The sequence below is a fragment of the Hippocampus zosterae genome, chromosome 1, assembly GCF_025434085.1.
Source record: "Hippocampus zosterae strain Florida chromosome 1, ASM2543408v3, whole genome shotgun sequence".
Classification (NCBI taxonomy): Eukaryota; Metazoa; Chordata; class Actinopteri; order Syngnathiformes; family Syngnathidae; genus Hippocampus; species Hippocampus zosterae.
The window spans coordinates 30,523,532-30,544,912 of record NC_067451.1 but is presented as its reverse complement, the minus strand read 5'-3'; the positions used below and the strand labels follow the sequence as shown (position 1 = coordinate 30,544,912).

At 44.4% G+C, this 21,381-nt stretch overlaps 1 protein-coding gene across 3 annotated transcripts in view; it reads left to right on the top strand.

The window, feature by feature from the left end:
• pdlim7 (PDZ and LIM domain 7) overlaps window positions 1-21,381 on the top strand; it is a 43,127-nt gene that overhangs the window by 12,816 nt on the left and 8,930 nt on the right. For all 3 annotated transcript variants that reach the window (XM_052074930.1, XM_052074931.1, XM_052074932.1), the window contains exons 3-5: window positions 9,580-9,731; window positions 13,929-13,959; window positions 14,743-14,933. In XM_052074930.1, coding sequence (XP_051930890.1) covers window positions 9,580-9,731; window positions 13,929-13,959; window positions 14,743-14,933 — 374 coding nt within the window. The remainder of the gene's footprint in view (window positions 1-9,579; window positions 9,732-13,928; window positions 13,960-14,742; window positions 14,934-21,381) is intronic.

Genomic DNA, 21,381 nt, shown 5'->3' with positions numbered 1-21,381 from the left:
TTCCTCTCAGCACTTTTTGTTTTTGGCCCCTTTACTTGAATATGATTGGAATTCTAGAAGCAGTTTCCACTTAAGTCTGACACAGCTTTATGATGGCTTCTAGTTTCTACCATTTTACAAAATCATTTCACAACTATTTCCGCTGTAAACGCCTCAAATCAGTAATATCAATTGCCAGTTAGTACAATGCATGTGGGTAGACAACATTTTTTCGCTAAGATGCCCGCGCGATCGTAGTGAGCCACTGCCTGAGCGGCGCAGTGGCGGCGCGCAGCGGCGCGGTGAAGTAGGTACGTTTTGAAAAGGGACAGACGGAAGGACAGACCGCGTGCGGGACAACGCGCAATATATATAGATTTATCTTGTTGTGGGGTCACGGGGAAAGCCAAGTCTATCCCATCTGGCTTATGGCGAGAGGCGGGGTACACACTCGATCACCATGATGTAATTTAAATGTTATTTTGACACATTCAACAGCGGTCTCCTTGAGCTGTTTGAATTACCATCACACGCCATGCATTTACGGACTCTGAAAAGTAATTCCGACATTAAAACGGGGTCCTACGACCAACCAAGCCAAAGCAGCTGACTTGAGGAAAGTACCCAGTTGAGAATTGATAAAGTGCAAAAAAAATGTCTGAGAGTTTGGCCAACAGTTTGTTACTAGCAGATTCTGTGCTGGTACATGGGGATGGTATGAATTATTTGAACTATGACAGAAAACAGCTTCTGTATTCCGGGGTAGGGTGAATGTTTCCCAACTGGCAAAAAAGTAAAGCTACCATTGCCTCGATGTGCACTATAAAATTGCCTGGGTTCTTTGTTGACACAATTGGAAAGTTTTTTTTTTTTAATGTGGATATTTTGGGGTAATTTGATTCTCTAATGATAGAACAAACAAGCATAAGGGTTCAAGATTTTGGGAGCTAGCTAACATTTTCAATTGGTAATGTTTAGCTAGTTGAGGGTTTGTGAAACAACTGCACGATTCACAAGAATTCAGGCATGTAATCATTTGAATCCATCTTGCCATGAACTTGATTACTATTGTGGCCGCTGATGGATGTGATCATTTTCCACCCGATTTCTATGGACCCTTTTCCAGATGAATTTGTGGAACAAACTCTTTTGAAAGAAACCATCTGATGTCTGGTCAATGTATGCACTCATGAACAGAATCCGATTCGTTTCTGGAACTCTTCTCATAAATGGCACACGTCTTGTTACCACTCAATGTGATTTGACCTTGAGAAAATGGACATGTGGTAACATAACATGATATCTCCCCTTGCATATATTCTCCACTGTATTGTTAACCAGAAAATCATCCAATTAATACAGCATGACATGGAAATTGCAGTTTCGATTAAAGTCAAGTCACAGTTGGGGGCAAGTCCTCAGGAGTTTCTGCCCTAGATCTCATGGCAGTGCAGCTACATAAACATTTTGACAAAATGATGTGCATCCTCCAGCGCGCCATCTGCTTTTTATCAGTGAACACATGTTCCGTCATAGGAAATCAAATATGAGGGAGGAAATTACGGATGATATCATGTCAATAAGCAAGTAAGGAGACCTAGAATGTCTCACTACCACAGTTGGATGTGTCTACATCCTTTCAGTTTGCATCAGCGCCCAACTTGTCAACCATCTGCTTTTGGATCACTACCCTTAAAACCGCTCTCGTGCACTTGAGGAAAAGAAGCCTTGTTAGAGGGCAGCATGAATATTTTAGTGCCTACTGATGGATTGCCCACATGGGGAATATCTCCTGTGGCGCCGTGACTGCAAATCTCTTGCGTTGTGAACAGTGTGGCGGTGTTTTAAGGTGAGTTAATGCAAGGTGTTCCAACTGCACGATGCCACCTTGTACATAAAGGTTTGGTTTCTCATTTTTCAGAGGACTATTTATGGGTTTGGACCAGCTGTGCCGTGTGAGTGATGTCAGGACAGACAGTCTCTCTGCCCCCCCCCCCCCCCCCGCCCGCCAACCCCTCTTTTCCCAAATACCTGTGGAAATAATAAAAATGGGCCAGGCCTGAGTTAACTGACCAATATACCTACAGCTGCGAATAACGTTCGGGGGGAACAAGGCGGGGATAGTGTTCAGCATCCATCAACAGAAGCACTTGAAAAGCATATTGTAGACCCTGCACAAGGAAAGGGTCCCGAGGCTTTGAAATTTGATCTAAAAAATACCTCTGCTGCTGTGCTCTTGTGAAAGGGAAATTCATTCATTCATTCATCTTCCGATCTGCTTTATCCTCACTTGGGTCGCGGTGGGTGCTGGAGCCTTTCCCAGCTGTCGTAAGGCAGTAGGCAGGGGACACCCTGAACCGGTTGCCAGCCAATCACAGGGCACACAGAGACGAACAACCATGCGCGCTCACACTCACACTAAGGGACAATTTTGAGTGTTCAATCAGCCTGCGATGCGTGTTTTTGGAATGTGGGAGGAAACCGGAGTACCCGGAGAAAACTCACGCAGGCCTGGGGAGAACATGCAAACTCCCCACAGGAAGGCCGGAGCTGGGATTGAACCTGGTACCTTTGCACTGTGAGGTCGACGCGCTAACTACTGGACCGTCGCCCTGAAAGGGAAATGGATTTTTTAAAAAGAGGCTTTCTGTACAATAATAATGTAAATTAGAACACGGTGGCTCTGTCATGCATGCGTCACGCTCGCATTATTATTTAAGATCCTCTCTTTCTTATGAGCCACAGTGTTTTCCACTGTCCCTTGCCATAATTACAAACTGCTGGGGAGATATAGTGTTTCCCCCTCCCCACCCACAATCAACCAAAGGCCTGAGGACAGCAATTTTAGGTGTTGGCTTCTCAAGTGTGGGAACAGCTGCATTCTGAACCTGAGCCAGGAGCACAGGTGTCTGTGTCCATCACTTGCTCGGTCATACATTTAAAAGAAAAAAAAAACTTTGCAGACTTTACAGCATCTTTTTTTTCATGAGCACAGCATATTCTAAATTATATAATTACACACTACACAATTATATATATTACACTCACCTCATGAGATGAGATCAAAGGGAGGCACTTTTATAAGCGCTTCTCAGCATAGTGTTGTGAAGTTCTAGACAACTGCAAACACAACAAGAAAGACATTAAGTTAAGACCTCTCTGACTGCCAATCAAAACAGTATCCTTAGTAGGCAAAAATCTGTATTACCTCCCATTAGATCAGTGCTTCTCCATTATTTTCGGTTACCCCCCCCCCCCCCAATGAGAAGAAGACCATTTGCGCCCCGCCCACGCCGCCACGATAATAATGATCATTTGCCTATAAAATTGTTATAACTACACTTCTGAATTACATTGTATTCTTATTAACATAAAAGAGAATAATAGAGTTAAATTTACAGCAAAGAATAACTTTATTAAAATTGTTTTTCAGTCTGTAACAGAAAAGATTTTAAATGCAGCAGTTTGCCTGAAAAAAAGATCCTTGTTTAAACCTTGTTTAAGCATTTTTGACCAACCATTTGAACCATTGCGCCATTCTGAAAAAAAAATCTATAATTCAATAAATAATAATAAATTCAGCCCCTCCGAGAGTCGTCACCTTACCGTGGTGGAGGGGTTTGTGTGTCCCAATGATCCTAGAAGCTAAGTTGTCTGGGGCTTTATGCCCCTGGCAGGGTCACCCATGGCAAACAGGTTCTAGGTGAGGGGCCAGACAAAGCACGGCTCAAAGACCCCTATGATGAATGAAATAAATGGATCTAGGTTTCCCTTGCCCGGACGTGGGTCACCGGGGCCCCCCTCTGGAGCCAAGCCTGGAGGTGGGGCTCGTTGGCAAGCGCCTGGTGGCCGGGCCTACACCCATGGGGCCCGGTCGGGCACAGCCCGAAGAGGCAACGTGGGTCCCCCTTCCCATGGGCTCACCACCCATGAGAGGGGCCAAAAGGGTCGGGTGCTATGTGAGCTGGGCGGCAGCCAAAGGCGGGGACCCTGGCGGTCCGATCCTCGGCTGCAGAAGCTAGCTCTTGGGACATGGAATGTCACCTCTCTGGCAGGGAAGGAACCCGAGCTGGTGTGTGAGGCAGAGAATTTCCGACTGGATATAGTCGGACTTGCCTCCACACACAGCCTGGGTTCTGGTACCAGTTCTCTCGAGAGGGGTTGGACTCTCTTCCACTCTGGAGTTGCTCACGGTGAGAGACGCAGAGCAGGTGTGGGCATACTCATTGCCCCCCGGCTCAGTGCCTGTACATTGGGGTTCACACCGGTAGACGAGAGGGTTGCCTCCCTCCGCCTTCGGGTGGGTGGACGGGTCCTGACTGTTGTTTGTGCATATGCACCAAACAGCAGCTCAGCATACCCACCCTTTTTGGAGTTCTTGGAGGGTGTGCTGGAGAGTACTCCTGCTGGGGACTCCCTTGTTCTACTGGGGGACTTCAATGCTCACGTGGGCAATGACAGTGAGACCTGGAGGGGCGTGATTGGGAGGAACGCCCCCCCCCCCCCCCATCTGAACCCGAGTGGTGTTTTGTTATTGGACTTCTGTGCTCGTCACAGATTGTCCATAACGAACACCTTGTTCAAACATAAGGGTGTCCATATGTGCACTTGGCACCAGGACACCCTAGGTCGCATTTCGATGATCGACTTTGTTGTTGTATCATCGGATTTGCGGCCGCATGTTCTGGACACTCGGGTGAAGAGAGGGGCGGAGCTGTCAACTGATCACCACCTGGTGGTGAGTAGGCTCCGATGGTGGGGGAAGATGCCGGTCCGTCCTGGCAGACCCAAACGTATAGTGAGGGTTTGTTGGGAGCGTCTGGCGGAATCTCCTGTCAGAAGGAGTTTCAACTCCCACCTCCGACATAGTTTTTCCCATGTTCCGGGGAAGGCGGGGGACATTGAGCCCGAGTGGACCGTGTTCCGTGCCTCTATTGTTGAGGCGGCCAATCTGAGTTGTGGCCGTAAGGTGGTTGGTGCCTGTCGTGGCGGCAACCCCCGTACTCGCTGGTGGACACCAGCAGTAAGGGATGCCGTCAAGCTGAAGAAGGAGTCCTATCGAGCCTTTATGGCCTGTGGGACGTCAGAGGCAGCTGACGGGTATCGACTGGCCAAGCTGACCGCGGCTTCGGTGGTCACCGAGGCAAAAACCCGAGCGTGGGAAGAATTCGGTGAGGCCAAGGAAGCCGACTTCCGGACGGCTTCGAGGAAATTCTGGTCCACCATCCGACGTCTCAGGAGGGGGAAGCAGTGCACCACTAACACTGTGTACAGTGGGGATGGGGCGCTGCTGACTTCGACTCGGGACGTTGTGAACCGGTGGGCAGAGTACTTCAAAGACCTCCTCAACTCCACCAACACGCCTTCCTTGGAGGAAGCAGAGCCTGGGGACTCTGAGGTGGGCTCTCCTATCTCTGTGGTTGAAGTCACCGATGTGGTTAAAAAGCCACAAGGCCGCAGGGGTGGATGAGATCCGCCCGGAGTTCCTCAAGGCTCTGGATGTTGTGGGGCTGTCCTGGTTGACACGCCTCTGCAACATCGCGTGGTCAACAGGGAGAGTGCCTCTGGATTGGCAGACCGGGGTGGTAGTCCCTCTTTTTAAAAAGGGGGACCGGAGGGTGTGTTCCAACTACAGAGGGATCACACTCCTCAGCCTCCCTGGTAAGGTCTATTCAGGGGTGCTGGAGAGGAGGGTCCGTCGGGAAGTCGAGGCTCAGATTGAGGAGGAGCAGTGTGGTTTTCGTCCCGGCCGTTGAACAGTGGACCAGCTCTACACCCTTAGCAGGGTTCTTGAGGGTATGTGGGAATTCGCCCAACCAGTCTACATGTGTTTTGTGGACTTGGAGAAGGCATTTGACCGTGTCCCTCGGGGAGTTCTGTGGGGTGTGCTTCGTGGGTATGGGGTACCGAACCCCCTGATACGGGCTGTTCGGTCACTGTACCACCGATGTCAGAGTTTGGTTCGCATTGCCGGCAGTAAGTCGGAATCGTTTCCAGTGGGGGTAGGACTCCGCCACTGCTGCCCTTTGTTGCCGATTCTGTTCATAACCTTTATGGACAGAATTTCTAGGCGCAGCCGAAGCGTTGATGGGGTCAGTTTTCTGGGCCTCAGTATTGCATCCCTGCTTTTTGCAGATGATGTGGTGCTGTTGGCTCCTTCAAACGGGACTCTCCAACTCTCACTGGAGCGTTTCACAGCCGAGTGTGAAACGGTTGGGATGAAAATCAGCACTTCCAAATCTGAAACCACGGTCCTCAGTCGGAAAAGGGTGGAGTGCCCCCTCCGGGTCGGGGAGGAAATCTTGCCCAAGTGGAGGAGTTCAAGTATCTTGGGGTCTTGTTCACGAGTGGGGGTAGGAGGGAGCGGGAGATCGACAGGCGGATCGGTGCAGCGTCTGCTGTGATGCGGACGTTGTATCGGTCTGTCGTGGTGAAGAAGGAGCTGAGCCAAAGGGCGAAGCTCTCAATTTACCGGTCGATCTACGTCCCAACCCTCATCTATAGTCACGAGCTATGGGTCGTGACCGAAAGAACGAGATCCCGGATACAAGCGGCTGAAATGAGTTTTCTCCGCAGGGTGTCCGGGCTCTCCCTTAGAGATAAGGTGAGAAGCTCAGTCATCCGGGAGGGGCTCATAGTCGAACCGCTTCTCCTCCACATCGAGAGGAGCCAGATGAGGTGGCTTGGGCATCTGATTCGGATGCCTCCTGAGCGCCTCCCTGGTGAGGTGTTCCGGTCATGTCCCACCGGGAGAGGACCCCGAGGAAGACCCAGGACACGCTGGAGAGATTATGTCACCCAGCTTGCCTGGGAATGACTCGGGATCCCCCGGGGAGAGCTGGAAGAAGTAGCTAGGGAGAGGGAAGTCTGGGCTTCCCTGCTAAAGCTGTTGCCCCCGCGACCCGGCCTCGGATAAGCGGTAGATGATGGATGGATGGATGGATGGATGGAAATTCAAATTCAAATTCAGTTCAGCAACATTAACTCATGAGCAAAACATATAATATACTTTGGTTTATAAAACAAAAATGAACAAAACCAGGTGTGCCGATTTTTTATCGTTATTATTTTGAATCAAAATGAGGAGGTAGGGATTAATGGTGATGATGAGCACGTTTTGCAGTGTATTACTTTTTCAGGGGTTTATCAGCGTGATTGAGGAGTAATGTCTTTAAGTGACTGGCGCCTTGATTTATTTGGCTTCATGCTGTCCGCTGCCAGCATTTTTGGACACAGTAAACACACTGGCTTTTCCTCGTCTCCCGCTGTAGTCATAGGGAAGCCAAGCGCTACATCCACTTCGTCATGTTTCCCCCTCTTAGCTTTCGAGTACTTTCTTTTGTCTCATTATCTGCGTCTCTCTCTGCCTTTCTTTTCATCTTGTCTCTTGGGGGTTTGTTAACTGCACTCCATGTCGCCTGCCCGGTGAAAAAAAAAAACAAACAAACCCTACGGATTACTAATAATTCCTGCGCACTCTCTGACAATGAGGGTGTCACTGCCAGCTGCTGTAGTGGATGTGCAATTACACTTTATTCTATTCTCTTCAGCGAAAAAAGCGTGTTCCCCAGAGTCGCCCCCCACCCCCCACCACCACCTCACTCCCCGGCATTGCATCGTGCCCCCCACTATTTGATAAGGACTGCATTAGATTATGCAGGTGGCACTGGTCTTGTGCAGGCTAATAGTGTAACATGCTCAGGAATGCATGGGCTGTTCAGGAGAAATGCAATAATACGGTTTTAATGTTGAGAGTTTTTATGGTCTCGGTCAAGAGCAGGTTTGCATCTGTAACAATTCCTTCCAGGCTTTACAGAATATGACTTAGGACGTTGCTAATGATTTAATTGCGGCAAAATTACGTTTACGAGATATTGTGGCTATTAAAGGGAAACCAGACTGTGTCTGTCAGCAGGGAACCTCAGCAGTTTACCAGACTGTGTCTCCTTGTAGAAGATAATATAAGTGCAAAAGTCATTATTTTTTGCCATATGAGTTTTTTTTTCCTTATAAGTTGCAGAGTTGTTTCTTTTTTAGTCTAGATTATGGTTTCCAGAGGAGGCCAATCAAAGGCAATTAAAATGATGTTTAACTTGAGTGTGCCTCCATAGGAACACATTTCTTATTTTTAGCATTAACATGCTTTGATTCAAGACAGGCAATCTTTGTGAGGTGTACCGTGAAGCTGTCTTTGGTTTACAGACATTACCTGCTCACTCGCACAAGTGTTTAATTATGTGTATTGTGCACAATCAAAGCAGCGAGCGTTCTTGCTAAGCTGGACATGGCAAAAAAAATCTTTTGACAGCTGAGTCCTCTGAACTTGAGATGAGCCAACATTTGCTGGGATCCATGACACCAGCAAATAATCCTAATGGGGTTTTGCCTGAAATCCTGGGGCATGCTTATCTGATGCCACTTTGCACTTATCAGTGCATTTGACATACGGATCGTGTTTCATTAAGCCGCGTGGCCAAGCTGACAGGGGGCTTACTAAACCTGATTTGGCGTCTCCCCCCTTTATGTTTGTGGTTTTAGTGGAGATGGCAAGCAGGACAATTTTACCCCGATTACAGGCAGTGTCTTTTCTTCCTGTTTGTAACAAGACTTCAGAGCGTTGACAGAACGTCTGCCCCAAGAGAATGATGTCACCGTTTTGTCAGTGAAACTGGTCAGAGACTTTACCTGTCTGCATAGAAATAAAACTACATGGCTGTTCTAGGAAAGTGTGCGATCGTATGAGGCATACGGTGGCTGTCTGAGGCTTTCAAGGGCTGCTTTCATCATCTGTTGTCACATCTGCAGTGAATCATGTGATGACTGATGACTGATGACATCATGATGGCCTTTTCGCCTCACGGTGCTGAGTGAAATAGCTTCTCCTGGCTTGTCTGACGGTACGCGCACACGGAGTTACTTGTTAGGTGTTATTAACAACCATTAAATAACTGTCAGCGTTACATGAATTTTTGAATAATATTTTCTGTTTTGTAGTTTGACAATGTCCCCTGTTGTGCCATCATAAGCAAATGAGACAATGGTTTGTAAATTAGGGGCTGTGCACACAACACTATTTTCAAATAGAAACAGCCATTATTGTTTTGATGCTTGGATCTGCATGTATTTCTTGTATTTCCTGCATCTATATCTGTCTGTCTGTCTGTCTATCTGTCTGTCTGTCTATCCATCTATCCATCTATCCATCTATCCATCTATCCATCCATCCATCCATCCATCCATCCATCCATCCATCCATCTATTTCACTTTCTTTCTCTCTTTCAGACAGCATGGGTTATTTTCTTTGACAAAAAGAAAATGGCTTCTGTGAAAATAGGAGTATTCATTGCAGGACAACAAAAGTGCTTTTGTAGTGCTTTTAGGACTGCTTTTCCAAATAACTATACATTATCCATCATGTTCATGTATTGAACTGAGTCATGGCCATCAAATTCTACCAACGCAACACAATGCTACTTAAAAGCGTAAAATCACTTTTGCAGTAAACGGAGCGCATTGCGCGCCATCCGCTTCGTCTGACGTAAATAAGTGTCATGTTGAAATAGCTCACAAGCTTTTCTATCCTGTATTCTGTCCTCCAGCTGACCCCGGGTGGGAAAGCAGCTCAGGCAGGTGTCGGCGTCGGCGACTGGGTCGTCTCTATTGATGACCTTAACGCAGAGGACTTGACCCACGTGGAGGCCCAAAACAAGATCAGAGCAGCATCAGACTCCCTCACTCTAACCCTTAACAGGCAAGTCGGTTTGCAAAGATGCAACAAGGAATTTAGTTACATTTGATCTCAGTCAAGTGCATCATATAATTCACTGCACATTAATATCCATTTTATACTCTACTACAGGCATGTCCAGCTCCGGGCCTTGCAGGGCCACTTTTCTGCCTGTTTTCCAGCTCTCCCGGATGCAGCACATCTGATTCAGATGATCAGCTCATCAGCCAGCTCTGAAGCAGCATTAGAACGATCCTGATCATTTGATTCCGGTGCGTTGCTCCTTGGAGAGCTGGAAAACAGGCAGGACAGCAGCCCTTGAGGACCGACTTTGGACACCCCTGCTCTACTAGATGAGCTATCACAGCACCCTTAAAATATGTAGCAAATATGCGAGGTAAAATTAGCGCTCACAACGTTTGACCCACAGATAATAGTCAGCTACAATGCAAAGGTGTAGCAAAAATGATGCTTTGACATAGGTAAGTTTTTCCTGTAAAATGATTTTGTTAGGCAGTCATTCATTACAAACATAGATATAGATATTGATCGTATGGTTGTAGTTTGCAAGTCATAGTGAAGTGCATGCAGTGGCCTTTAGAGCTCCGGTTTATAAAAACAAAAAAACCCATAATGGTAAATGGATTAATGCACTTTGTTGAAGAACTTGAGCCAGAAAATGTTTTAATGTTTGCAGTCATTTTAATTAAAAGTGGTGACCTTCATACAAGCAACACTTAAAAATTGCCTATTGAGATTGTCTCTTCAGAGTGCAAAGCAAAACCGGTTCATGTGGTGTATAATTACCAGGGGAGAAAAATAAGACCACCCACCTAAAGGAAGATGGACTGTTTTGAGGTTTGTATAAAATGAGAAAGTATTGACTTGTGAAGTCATAAACATGAACCGGGGTGCTGTCAGGAGACTTATTTAGATTTTGCGATCCCCATAAGTTCAGTTGTTGTGATCACAGCTGTTGCTTACCCAATATCCCCCACTCCCCCAATCCAGCTCTTTGGATTTGCCTGCCAACACACTCAGGCTGATATGTGCTGACAAATCTTTCACTATGTTTCCCTTTGATTTTCGAGATAGCAGAGCCAGAACTTCAAAGAGATTCCAAGTCTTCTATTCTCGTGCATACAATTCAAATATAGAATCTATTTCCCCATAGGCACACCCGCCTCAAAAAACGATTTAATCCGTCTAAGGGTCAGACAGTCCCCCTCCTAAAACACTAATGGAAGTTGCCAAGTACCATTTGGGGTAGTTGCTAAAGGCGACTTCATTTCTTGTACGAGAACATTCGTAATTGTTGTTTAGGTCTTTACCGCTACCATTACTTCAAGTATTTTTATTTTTATCTTTTTTGTCATGAGAAAGATGCTGAATTCAAGCATGACAGTAGTTTGACTTGTGAAGTTTTGTGGGATTTAAGTGCACTATAAAAATTCCCTTTCTGCGTAGTGGTGGATATGTGTATACAGCAGAGGTGCCCAACCTTTTTTGCCCCACGGACCGGTTTCATGTCAGAGAATATTTTCAGGGACCTATCTATCCGGCCTTGAAGGCCTTTAAGGCTGGATAGATGGAACAATATAATAATATATGACCTGCATGAAATGATGGCATTTTTGAAATATAATAATAAACACGAATCATGACACGAGGAACATCCTATCAGTCCGCAACATTCTCTGGTCGGTATGGTAACGTTGCCTTCAATATAAGATATGCCGCAAATAAAAAGTGCATGAAAAATACGACTCACCATCGTTGTGAATCTCCCGTTGAGATAAAACCGTATTTGTAATAAGACTCCTGATACTTTCTATTAAATGTAGCCTTCTCTTTCTTGAAAGTCATAGGCTCCTCTTATGTCTCCTGGCTGGGCCTTTTCTCATTCCCGAAAAAAAAAAACAAACTACTTCTCAAAGACGTTTGTTTTTCATGCAGTAACCTATCACGTGACCAAGAAGCGCACATTCACCTGCGTCATGAGTGACATATTGTAGACTGATATAACAGAGAATCCGGTAATTTTTCAAAATAAAACATCTTTCAGATTCAGAAATGAATGAAACGGAAGGAATGTAAGTTATTTATTCTTTCTGTGCGGCCCGGCACCAAATGACCCGTGGACCGTTACTGGTCCGTGGCCCGGCGGTTGAGGGCCCCTGTTTTACAGTATTTATGCGTGTCTGTGTGTGTGTGAGTGCGTGTGTGTGTGTGTGTGCATGTGTGTGTGTGTGTTCGCGCGTGTGTGTGTGTGTTTATGTGTATACAGTATAAATATAAATGTTACTGAAACACTTCCCAAAGAGACATTGTTGGCAGGTGTTTGCTCGTACTTTGGCAATCATCCATCTTTTGCTTTTGTGCTGAGAGAGGAGGGCAGCTGCACACTAATGAGGGATGGGCACCTCTATTTACAATACAATACAATACATCTTACTTAGTTACTTACTTACATTGCCGATGGCCCTTTTACATCGTTTTATCACGAAATTTTACTGGATTCATAAATATTTGTTGTGGTAACATCTTTTCCTTAAAAGAGCAAAATAAAAGTGCAGTGCTTTTAGTAGGTCTGTTTATGTCCAACAGTAAACCAAGCATAATTGTGAAAATCATAAACCTCGATCAATGATAATGATGTCTCATTTTAAAAGCATCCACATTTTTTTATGAGGTAGGCTTGCCTCATGCAATTAATCGATTCATGAAATGAGGTCAAATGACCTCATTGAGCTGGTTTGTTCAATCTCACGGGTCAATCTCGATACAGGCAAACTCATTCCACTGCAAAACACAAATTGTCTCAGCTTTTTTTCCCCTTCTCACTAGTGTGGAATAAAAACCTCAAAACAGCGATGACACATTTTTTTTCCACGCTTGAAGTGTGGCTCATCAAATTATGGGTTAGGACTAGGACACCCGACAAGCTCCAGCGCTGTGAACGTCACATTGATTTGTCGGTATGCTCTGCCTGCCGCACACTATATCTGTTGTCATCCTGTCTTTTAGCGCCTCTTAATCAGGGCTTGAAAAGGCAAACATAAGCTCAGTTAGTCATCCCTCATTCTTACAGGAAGCAACCATTGCTTGTGTTTACGGGGCCCCAAAAAATGTCAGTGACTTTAGATGCAAGTTCATTCTTGTTGTAAACTGTTACAGCTTCGTGTCAGTGGTACTTTGGTGCGAGGCAACACATTTGGATCAACAGACAACTGTGGCACTCCACTCAGTGAAGGCAAAGCAGAAATATGCATCCCGGGATTAAAGTTAAAACGTGCGGAGCATTTGAGTTGAGTGGGGGATGACAGGGACAGCAATGTGCAAAGAGTAACACTCGTGCAGCAGCTTTTTGCTATTTTCTTGCACGCCGCCATTGTGGTTATATGACCAAAAAAAATCTGCATGCTTTCTGTGTTTCTGTGGTTGAAATTTGTTCAGGAAGTTTTCATCTCAGGGTCAGCGCGATCTCAAGTTGTCACTGTTGATAAATTCCACTTGAATGTCCTTTTTGGATTCTTTTGTTTATTCTGACAAGGGCTGGAACTACTAATTATTTGTATCATCAATTATTTTGCTGTTTAATCAATTACTCAGATTAAAAAAAAAAATCCATTCCATTATTTAAATACAGGACATTATTTCACATTGACGGTGCAGAAAGTGCACCAACTTACTTTGTAAATGAATTACGAGTCCGTTATGGGTTTGGTGTGTAGCATTTTAGAAAATTGGCAAATAGTTTGATCATTGCTTTCCAAAGTAAAATCAGACGTTTGCAATTGTCAAACTTGGGTTCGAAACAAAGATGCAATCAGTCAGCTTTAATGGAGGACTACATGAATCTGAGTGTTTACTTTTAAGAATTTGAAATTCAGACGATTGACAATTTTATGTGAAACTTTTTATTTATTTTTAACAATTGATTCATCCAAATAAGTATTGATTAATTTGATAAGCGATTAGTTGTCAATTAATCATTGCACCTCTAATTCTGTCAGTTGATACGTTCGGTCACTTTGGGATAATTCAGTGTTTTGATTATACCATTAAGAATTTTGACTTTATTCACGGAATTCATTCCTATACACATGATGTCTGCGAGATTTTGTTGTATTTCAATTTCGGATATACCATTGCTGTGTTTTGTGATGGTTCACTTTACGGAAGATTGACCCAACTCATGCCCCTGTGCTTTCTCCACAGAGCTGTCAACAAGGTTGATGCAGAGCAGAAGGTAAGACTGCATTCGTCTGTCGTTTCCACTCACCACATCTGCACAAGCAGTTTGTTACTTACTAAAGTGCCTTGACTGAGACGTTCTGTAATTGTTGCTCTCGTTTGACCCGAACTTTGTGCGGTGCCACTTTGGCTTAAAAGCAATGTGATTGGCCCGAGTCACCTGTCAAAGCTCTGACAGCGACCAGAGGCTGCACCTTAGCGAAGCATCAGCACGCCACTGAATCCCTTCGCCGGGTGAAGTGGCATGAAAGATGCTTTGGAATTTCCTGTCTTTTATTCTGTGTGCAATGCCTTACATTCCTAGACTGAAAGTGGTTGTGACACATTTAGTTTTGCCATCACGTTTCTCAAGCGCCACTTGGCTGGCTGATTACAGTTTGAAAAGCACAGCGGTGTCATGAACCGCCTGGTGCTATGCTCTGTTCTTAGGACAGCAGCTGGGACGTGATACTTCCACAAAGTCAACGCTGCGTTTTAGCGGCTGTCCTTTTCAGCTTGTGCAGGACACTGATTGCAAAATCGATTTGGTGCGTGACAATTTCTCACGATGGCCACTTTCATTTGATCATTTTAAAATCATATTTGGGCCACACAAATAAATTGCATGGCTCTTGAGCACATATTCTTTGTGCAGGAAAAATGAGTACTTCATCATTCGTGAGGAGAAACTATGCTTCTTCAAATAAAGTTGAGTTCACGAAATGATGTCTGTGCTTGTCAACCTTCTAACTGCATGCTGTGTGCTGTGTTGCATTCTCTCCCTCTCGTCACTACGTAGGGCTCACGCGCCGAGGCTAGCGTACAGCCCAAGTACTCCTTTGCCCCGAGCACCACCATTAACAAGATGGCGAGGCCTTTCTCAGCAGGGGGCGCTAGCGCAGGACCTGTCATAAAGCCTGTGGCCTACTCACCTAAACTTAACACGCCTCGCTCTCAGGGCCGGGCCGGCGTGCTGCAACCGCAGAATGGGTAGGTGCGGGAAACGACAAACATGCGCTCTTGTCAAAATACACGACCACGATACATGACACATTTCTTCTCTAGTTGCGCGTTTATCTGACTTAGAGGTTGTCTCTCTTGGCTTCAAATACAATATGGAACTTATTTCCAGGAATCGGGAGAGAAATGTCACATAAACCACTTTTAAGGGCCTCCGAGGTGTCTTTCATTTTTTTATGTCCTCTCTTCACTTAGAGCTTCACTCAAGCACGACATTATCAAATATTTCCATTTGGCTAGGCTTTTTGTTTGACCAGTTTCTGCTTATTCTTCAGGTTATCAACAATACTTATGTTTACGTAAAAAAAGAACTTGGTTTCCACTGAAATTATGTCATGCAATAAAACCCCAGCCAAGGCAAAGGAATGGAAAAGCGATGTCCTTAATAGGAATGCGCATTGAACTACACCTTCTTGATACCTTGTGGACAAAATGAATTCATAAATCAATTAATCAGTGTGTCGTAAAAAAATTTCTACACTAAGGAACATGCTCTTTTGCATAGGTATTTGTATATTCTTTTTTTTTCTTTTAATCACAATTGTTTTAACATATTGTAACAGGAAATGCTTTATGGCTAACGAAAGGAAATCCAGACCGGCTGAGGAGAAGATGGTCAAACACTAAACCTTTTTAAAGCATGCTAACATCAAAAAGTCAAAAGTCTCGAAACGGTCAGTCGAGCAAATGTCGACACGGCTGAAGCAATGTGTAGATTCACGTGCTAATTTTGCTGGCCCGTGTGATCACATGGATGATTTGGGTAAACACACTTTATTCCTTTTCCACTGGTCTTTGCGATTACAATCATGAGATAGGAACATCTCTTTTGTGTATGGTCAAGGCCAGTTTTGTTGTAAACAGAATAATGCTGCCCAGAGAACTTCGGCCAAGCCTGTGCTTGGTGATGGTGATCTTTAGACCACAGTCTAGTCCGGGGGTCGGCAACCCGCGGCTAAAGAGCTGGCTCTTTAGCCATATACCGCTCTTTAGCGCCACCCTATTGGCCCTCGAAGCTTTTTCAAAAATGTTTGAAATTGGAATAAGACGGGGAAAGGAAATATATTTATTTTAATATATAGTTTTAATATGGTTGATTTAGGAGGAAAAACATGACACACACATTCTTAACGTTTTCTAATGCTGTAAAAATTCATTTTCAATATTTCTGTCAACAAAGATTTGCGTCATAGCCTGCGACACACGTTTCTATTAGCAGGGTGGGATGCCAGGCAGGTGGCTGTTGCAAAACAAAAAACAAAAACGGCCTTTCATGTACAATTCACCGAGGGTAGCGGCAAAGATTGGGAATCTGGAGGACCGATAGAAGCATTTTAAAACGGTACACGTGAGCTACGTAGTTAACACACGCGCGCAAACGCACGCGTGCGCTAACGGGTCGATCACGGGAGGTTGGTTGATCAAAAAGTAGATCTTCGGTCTTAAAAGGTTGGGCGTCCCTGCTCGACAGATTGCAGTGCAGGGGAAAAAAAACATTGAATCAGGAAGGCTCATTGTGTATTTGTAGCCAACTTAGTCATTTTGATACTAATAATAATAATAATAATACATTTTATTTGTGGGCGCCTTTCTAGAAACTCAAGGACACCTTACAACAAGCAGTTAAAATCACAAGTACAATGTTAAAAAAACTACATCAAATAAGATAAGAAAAAATACAACAAAATAAATAAATAAAACAATGGCTTTATGGTCTGAGTGAATAGGCTTGTCGAAACAGATGTGTTTTGAGGCGGGATTTGAAATACTAGGCTAATATAGATACATACAGCATGTGTTGCCTTCATTACAAGGCTTATAGAAGGCTTTTTTTTTTTTTTTTGTGGCTCCAGACATATTTGTTTTTTTGTTATTTTTTGTCGAATATGGCACCTTCAACATTTTGGGTTGCCGGCCCCTGGTCTAGTCGATTCTGGTAACAGCCAAGCAGTGCACTCATGTTTGCCTAAACTGATTCAAGGCGCAATTCATCATCAATCAGTTCCACGCAATCACAATAATTTCCGCCATCAATTAATCTATTATTATAGCCATCCTGAATTTTTAATGATGTAGAACGTTAGCAGTATGACATCACAGCGTCTCCTTGATTACACGAATGTAGTTGCTGTTAATTTGGGTCACAGTAATCGCGCGACTTGTGCCACCAGTGGCGGATGTGGCTTGATGCTCTGTTGAACCAGCGCGACTCATCAATTCTGCGGAGCTGCACACAACTTGGAAACCTTGGTGCTGGATTATTTAAGCAGACTGTCTCACTAGAGTGCTCCTCTTGGTTGGTTGGTGTGTGGCAGAATTGCCTTGCTGTGCAGAAAGATAACGACGAGTTGAGATGAAGCCATTGCTGCATCTGCCTAAACTTGAACCATTTTGGATGACAGCCTGTTATTTCAACATGGTCACTTTGTGTGTAGAGCACCCAAGTTGTCGTTGGAGACTGAATCACAGCACAAGAGGACAACGTGAGAATGGCTGCGGCACTGTGGAAGTGCTGTGTTTGGGCTCGCGCCAAAGCCGTTTACAGAACTCTTGAAAAGCATTTGCGTACGTCGCTGAGAACATCGCAATGACAAGTGTTTTGTGCCAAATCGCTATGGCTCAGCATGAACAACAGATAGGCCTGACAGGCGCACAATGCAGTCTCTCTCTCTCGCAGAGCCCACCGACGATAAAAGCATGCCTCTGCTTAACTCTTGGCATGTTTGCTGCATTCGGATGATGGCTCCGGTTCTGCACAAATTCTCTCCCCCCCACAAAACGGTGCTCTGACCACTTTTTCTTTTCTCTTTTTCTTTTCCCCATCTTCTTTCAACTTTGCAGATGGAGACTCTTGAAAAGTTAGTACATTTCCCTCCCTCTCAACTCCTTAATTACAAGAAAAGTAATATTTTTTGTGATAATAATGTGATGTTACAAGAATTTTATCAAGTGTCAACATTTCCTACCACCAATACAGACGCAGCATTCTGAACCTCACCTAGATCGTCATAAAATCCTTCATTAAATCACAATTGTGTTTCATCAAATTATAAATTCAGTCTCTTCTTATTACTTTTTAACATTCTACTCGTAATTCCGATGTTCGTAAATACTTTTGTAACTCTCACTTGCTTGCCAGTTTTTATTACTGTATTATTTTTTCCTTTCTTTACTTCTTAGCACTAATAAATCTTCATAATGCTCGGGGCTGCTAACTACCGTAGTGCAATAATGGGTGTTTTGTTCAATTAATATCTCCCCGACAGCGTTGAAAAAAAACCCATAACTGTTTGAAACGACGGACGTAACGGCAATAAAATAAGTGAATATCTCGAGATAACTGGCAACACCGATGATCCGTTTTAGACGAGTGAGATGAAACGGTACAATTCCCCGAGTCCTCGCCGTTGATGATCTGTCACAGTACACTGTGGTGCTTCGGCACCCTGGTTGGGGATCACTCATTAGCATTTCAGACAGTTTGCTAGTTTTTCCCCCACTGCCATCTCATTGTGGTCTTTGCAACACCTTTTATGCGCTAGTGGAGACTGCCAGAATCTTTTGTCGACACCATTTCTGCTATTTATGTTCATTTGTAGTTCATCATCATCATCATCACCCCCACGTTGATCTCAATCTTGTGTTTTTGGTCTGTTCTGTAGGGTTGAACCTACCTTCTATGATATGTGCCAATCATCAAAGTAAGGGGCCTGTGCATGCAGATTGCTTGGTTGGTGTGTGTGTTAAGACACACCAATAGATGTATTTTTTTTTAATTTCTTTCTTTTTTGACAAAGTCAGTTGGGTCAGATATGGTTGAATTAAAAGCCTTGTGGCCCACATTCCTCACATTCATTGTAGTTATTCCATGATCAATTCTGGATGTCCTGTGTTCAACATGGCCTGCTTGTCTGGTGTTTGTGAACAGCTCGTCCGGTCTCTAGTTTAATGCCTGCCGTGGGCTGCTGGTTATGCTTATGTTAGGCACAGCCTCAGGATGGAGAGCATGCCCTGTTTTATCCCCAACGACCGCAGCAAAAAGAGGTTGATCCAGGACACAGAGGACTGGCAGCCTCGCACCGGTACCACCCAGTCACGCTCTTTCCGCATCCTGGCCCAGCTCACTGGCACTGACTTCAGTAAGTCCGGGACCAGGCCTGGCATGTTCACGTTGTAGATGGACTACCCATGTGTGAGCGTGTGACTGAATAGAACATTTGTTTTGGAGCTCACTGAGAGCGAATAAAAAGGAACAATAGATTTAATTCAGGAGTGAAACACGCGAGCCAAATCAACAGCCACCCATAATGCATTTTGATATCGCAAATCTACAATTGCCCTCCATTTTACGACATTCATATACCTGTCAAGTACTGGGAGTTTGGATCAAATGCTTGAAACTTTGAAAATGTCATTTTTATGTCAACTTCCATTATCTATCGCTACACACAGACACGTTTTTGTGTACCATACTAACTTATTTTATGTTTCTTATTGCAAATGTTAATTTCTTTATAGCATAATAAGGTCTCCCTTTTTTAAAGGATAATTTAAAATGTATACTTTTCAAAGGAGCTGGTCAAACTAGAAAAGAAGGCCAATTAATCCCGCAGCACTTTCATTTGACTTCAGAAAGTTTAAGAACCCAGCATTAAGAGTCTCTTTCTCGCTGCAAAACTTGCTTGTAATAAAACAAGTGAAGTAGGCTTATTGTTTCACTTCGATGCCGAGTGCACTCTCGGCTATTTTCAGAGTTGCAGTAAGTTGCCTCCATTTTGCACTGTTGGCTAAGCTTGGTCTTTGACTGGCACCACAGGAAGAATGAAAGCTTTCTGACCAGTTAACCCGGCAAATTGTCCTGCTAATTGTTGCATCGAGTATTCACTGTATTGCAAATCACACCGCATCACTTTTATTGATTTAATGACTTGTCGCAGTAGTCATAACATGAAACTGGTCGGACCGATAGTTGTGCACGACTTTGGAGAAGCTATGAAGCTATTCATGTCCTCTCAAACACTGCAGTCCAAGTCCACAGAACTTTCACTTGTCATTCCCATGTTGGTCACAAGAAAAGCACAATCTTGTTTTTTGACTCATCCTTTATGATCATAGGTGTGTGTCACCTTGACTAATGTGCGTATGTGTGTTTCCTGCATCTTGCAGTGCAGGACCCAGATGATGAAACCATGAAGAGGGCCAGGTAAAGCCTGAGCGCAGTTCTTAGTGGTTCAGTACTTGTTTCATTGTATACTAGTTTAGCATGTACAGTGTGCATGTGCGTGTGTGTACAAGGGTCAGTTTGTAGGTCCAACATAATAATTTGTAATTGTTTTGAAGGAGGCTCAATCTGCAACCCCTCTGGTGTATTTGTGCTTTGAACTCATTTTGTCTCTTTGCTTTCTCCTCCATATAACGTTTCCTTTTGTCCATGTGTTCCTCTCTTCCTTGCGGGCAGGGAAAAGTTCCTCACTGAGATTCAGAGCCCCCGTTACGCCCGTCTGAGGGATTGGCACCACGATAGGTCGGCTCGCGCCCTAAATATCAAATCCTGAACGACACCGCACGCCGAGCCTGTTAGACTTAGTCGCATCTCAAAGACGACGAAGATAGCCAACCATCAGGTGGCAGATAACTTGACACAGAAGGGACAGCGACGAAGAAATTGTTTTTTTTTTGGGGGGAGGCTGTGTAAAGAATCCAAACTCTAGGCAATTTAGCCAACGTGACAAAGCTTTAAAGTGGAACGTTGCAAACTGAGCCAAGTATTCAGACCAGTGGGCCACTGTGCCTGAAGTCCTAGTTTCAATCCGACTGAGCTAGTGGGGGAAACTCGTGTGCGTGGATTGAAGGGGTGGTGGTGGGGGGATATGCGGTGGGAAGTAGCTTACTTGTTTGATTCTCTCCCACACTTCTCACTGAGTTTTCATTTCTAATCATCTCATCTTGTGTGTGTGTCCCCAAACATTAAGAAAGAAACCACCAAGCTGTACCTGACTCTTTGTTTTCCCCTTTCCTGTCATCAGAAATACAAAACATCTTACAAAAACATCGTCTTGCCTTTCTCTTATTTTGTGTGTGCTTCTTTTCTTTCAAGTTTCTATCTTTGATTATGCGAGCCGCCATCTTTGCGTCTCATTTCTTGGCGTTCAGTGCAGCCTCCTGGTGAGCTCACCTTGCACAGGCTTGCCTTGATAGGGTGTCTGTTCGCACTTCACACTTCTATTGCCTCATGGAGAAAATAGTTGTGCAATTAGTCATGAAAAACCCAACCAAATGCATGAACATGGGTCATTAAACAACTTTGTGGGATAAAGAGAAAAAAAAACAGCCTGTAGTCAAACATGAACTCTCCAGCCAGAAATAATTGGAATGTAAAAGCTAGTACTGCTCCACATGAATTCTATTGAAATCCTTT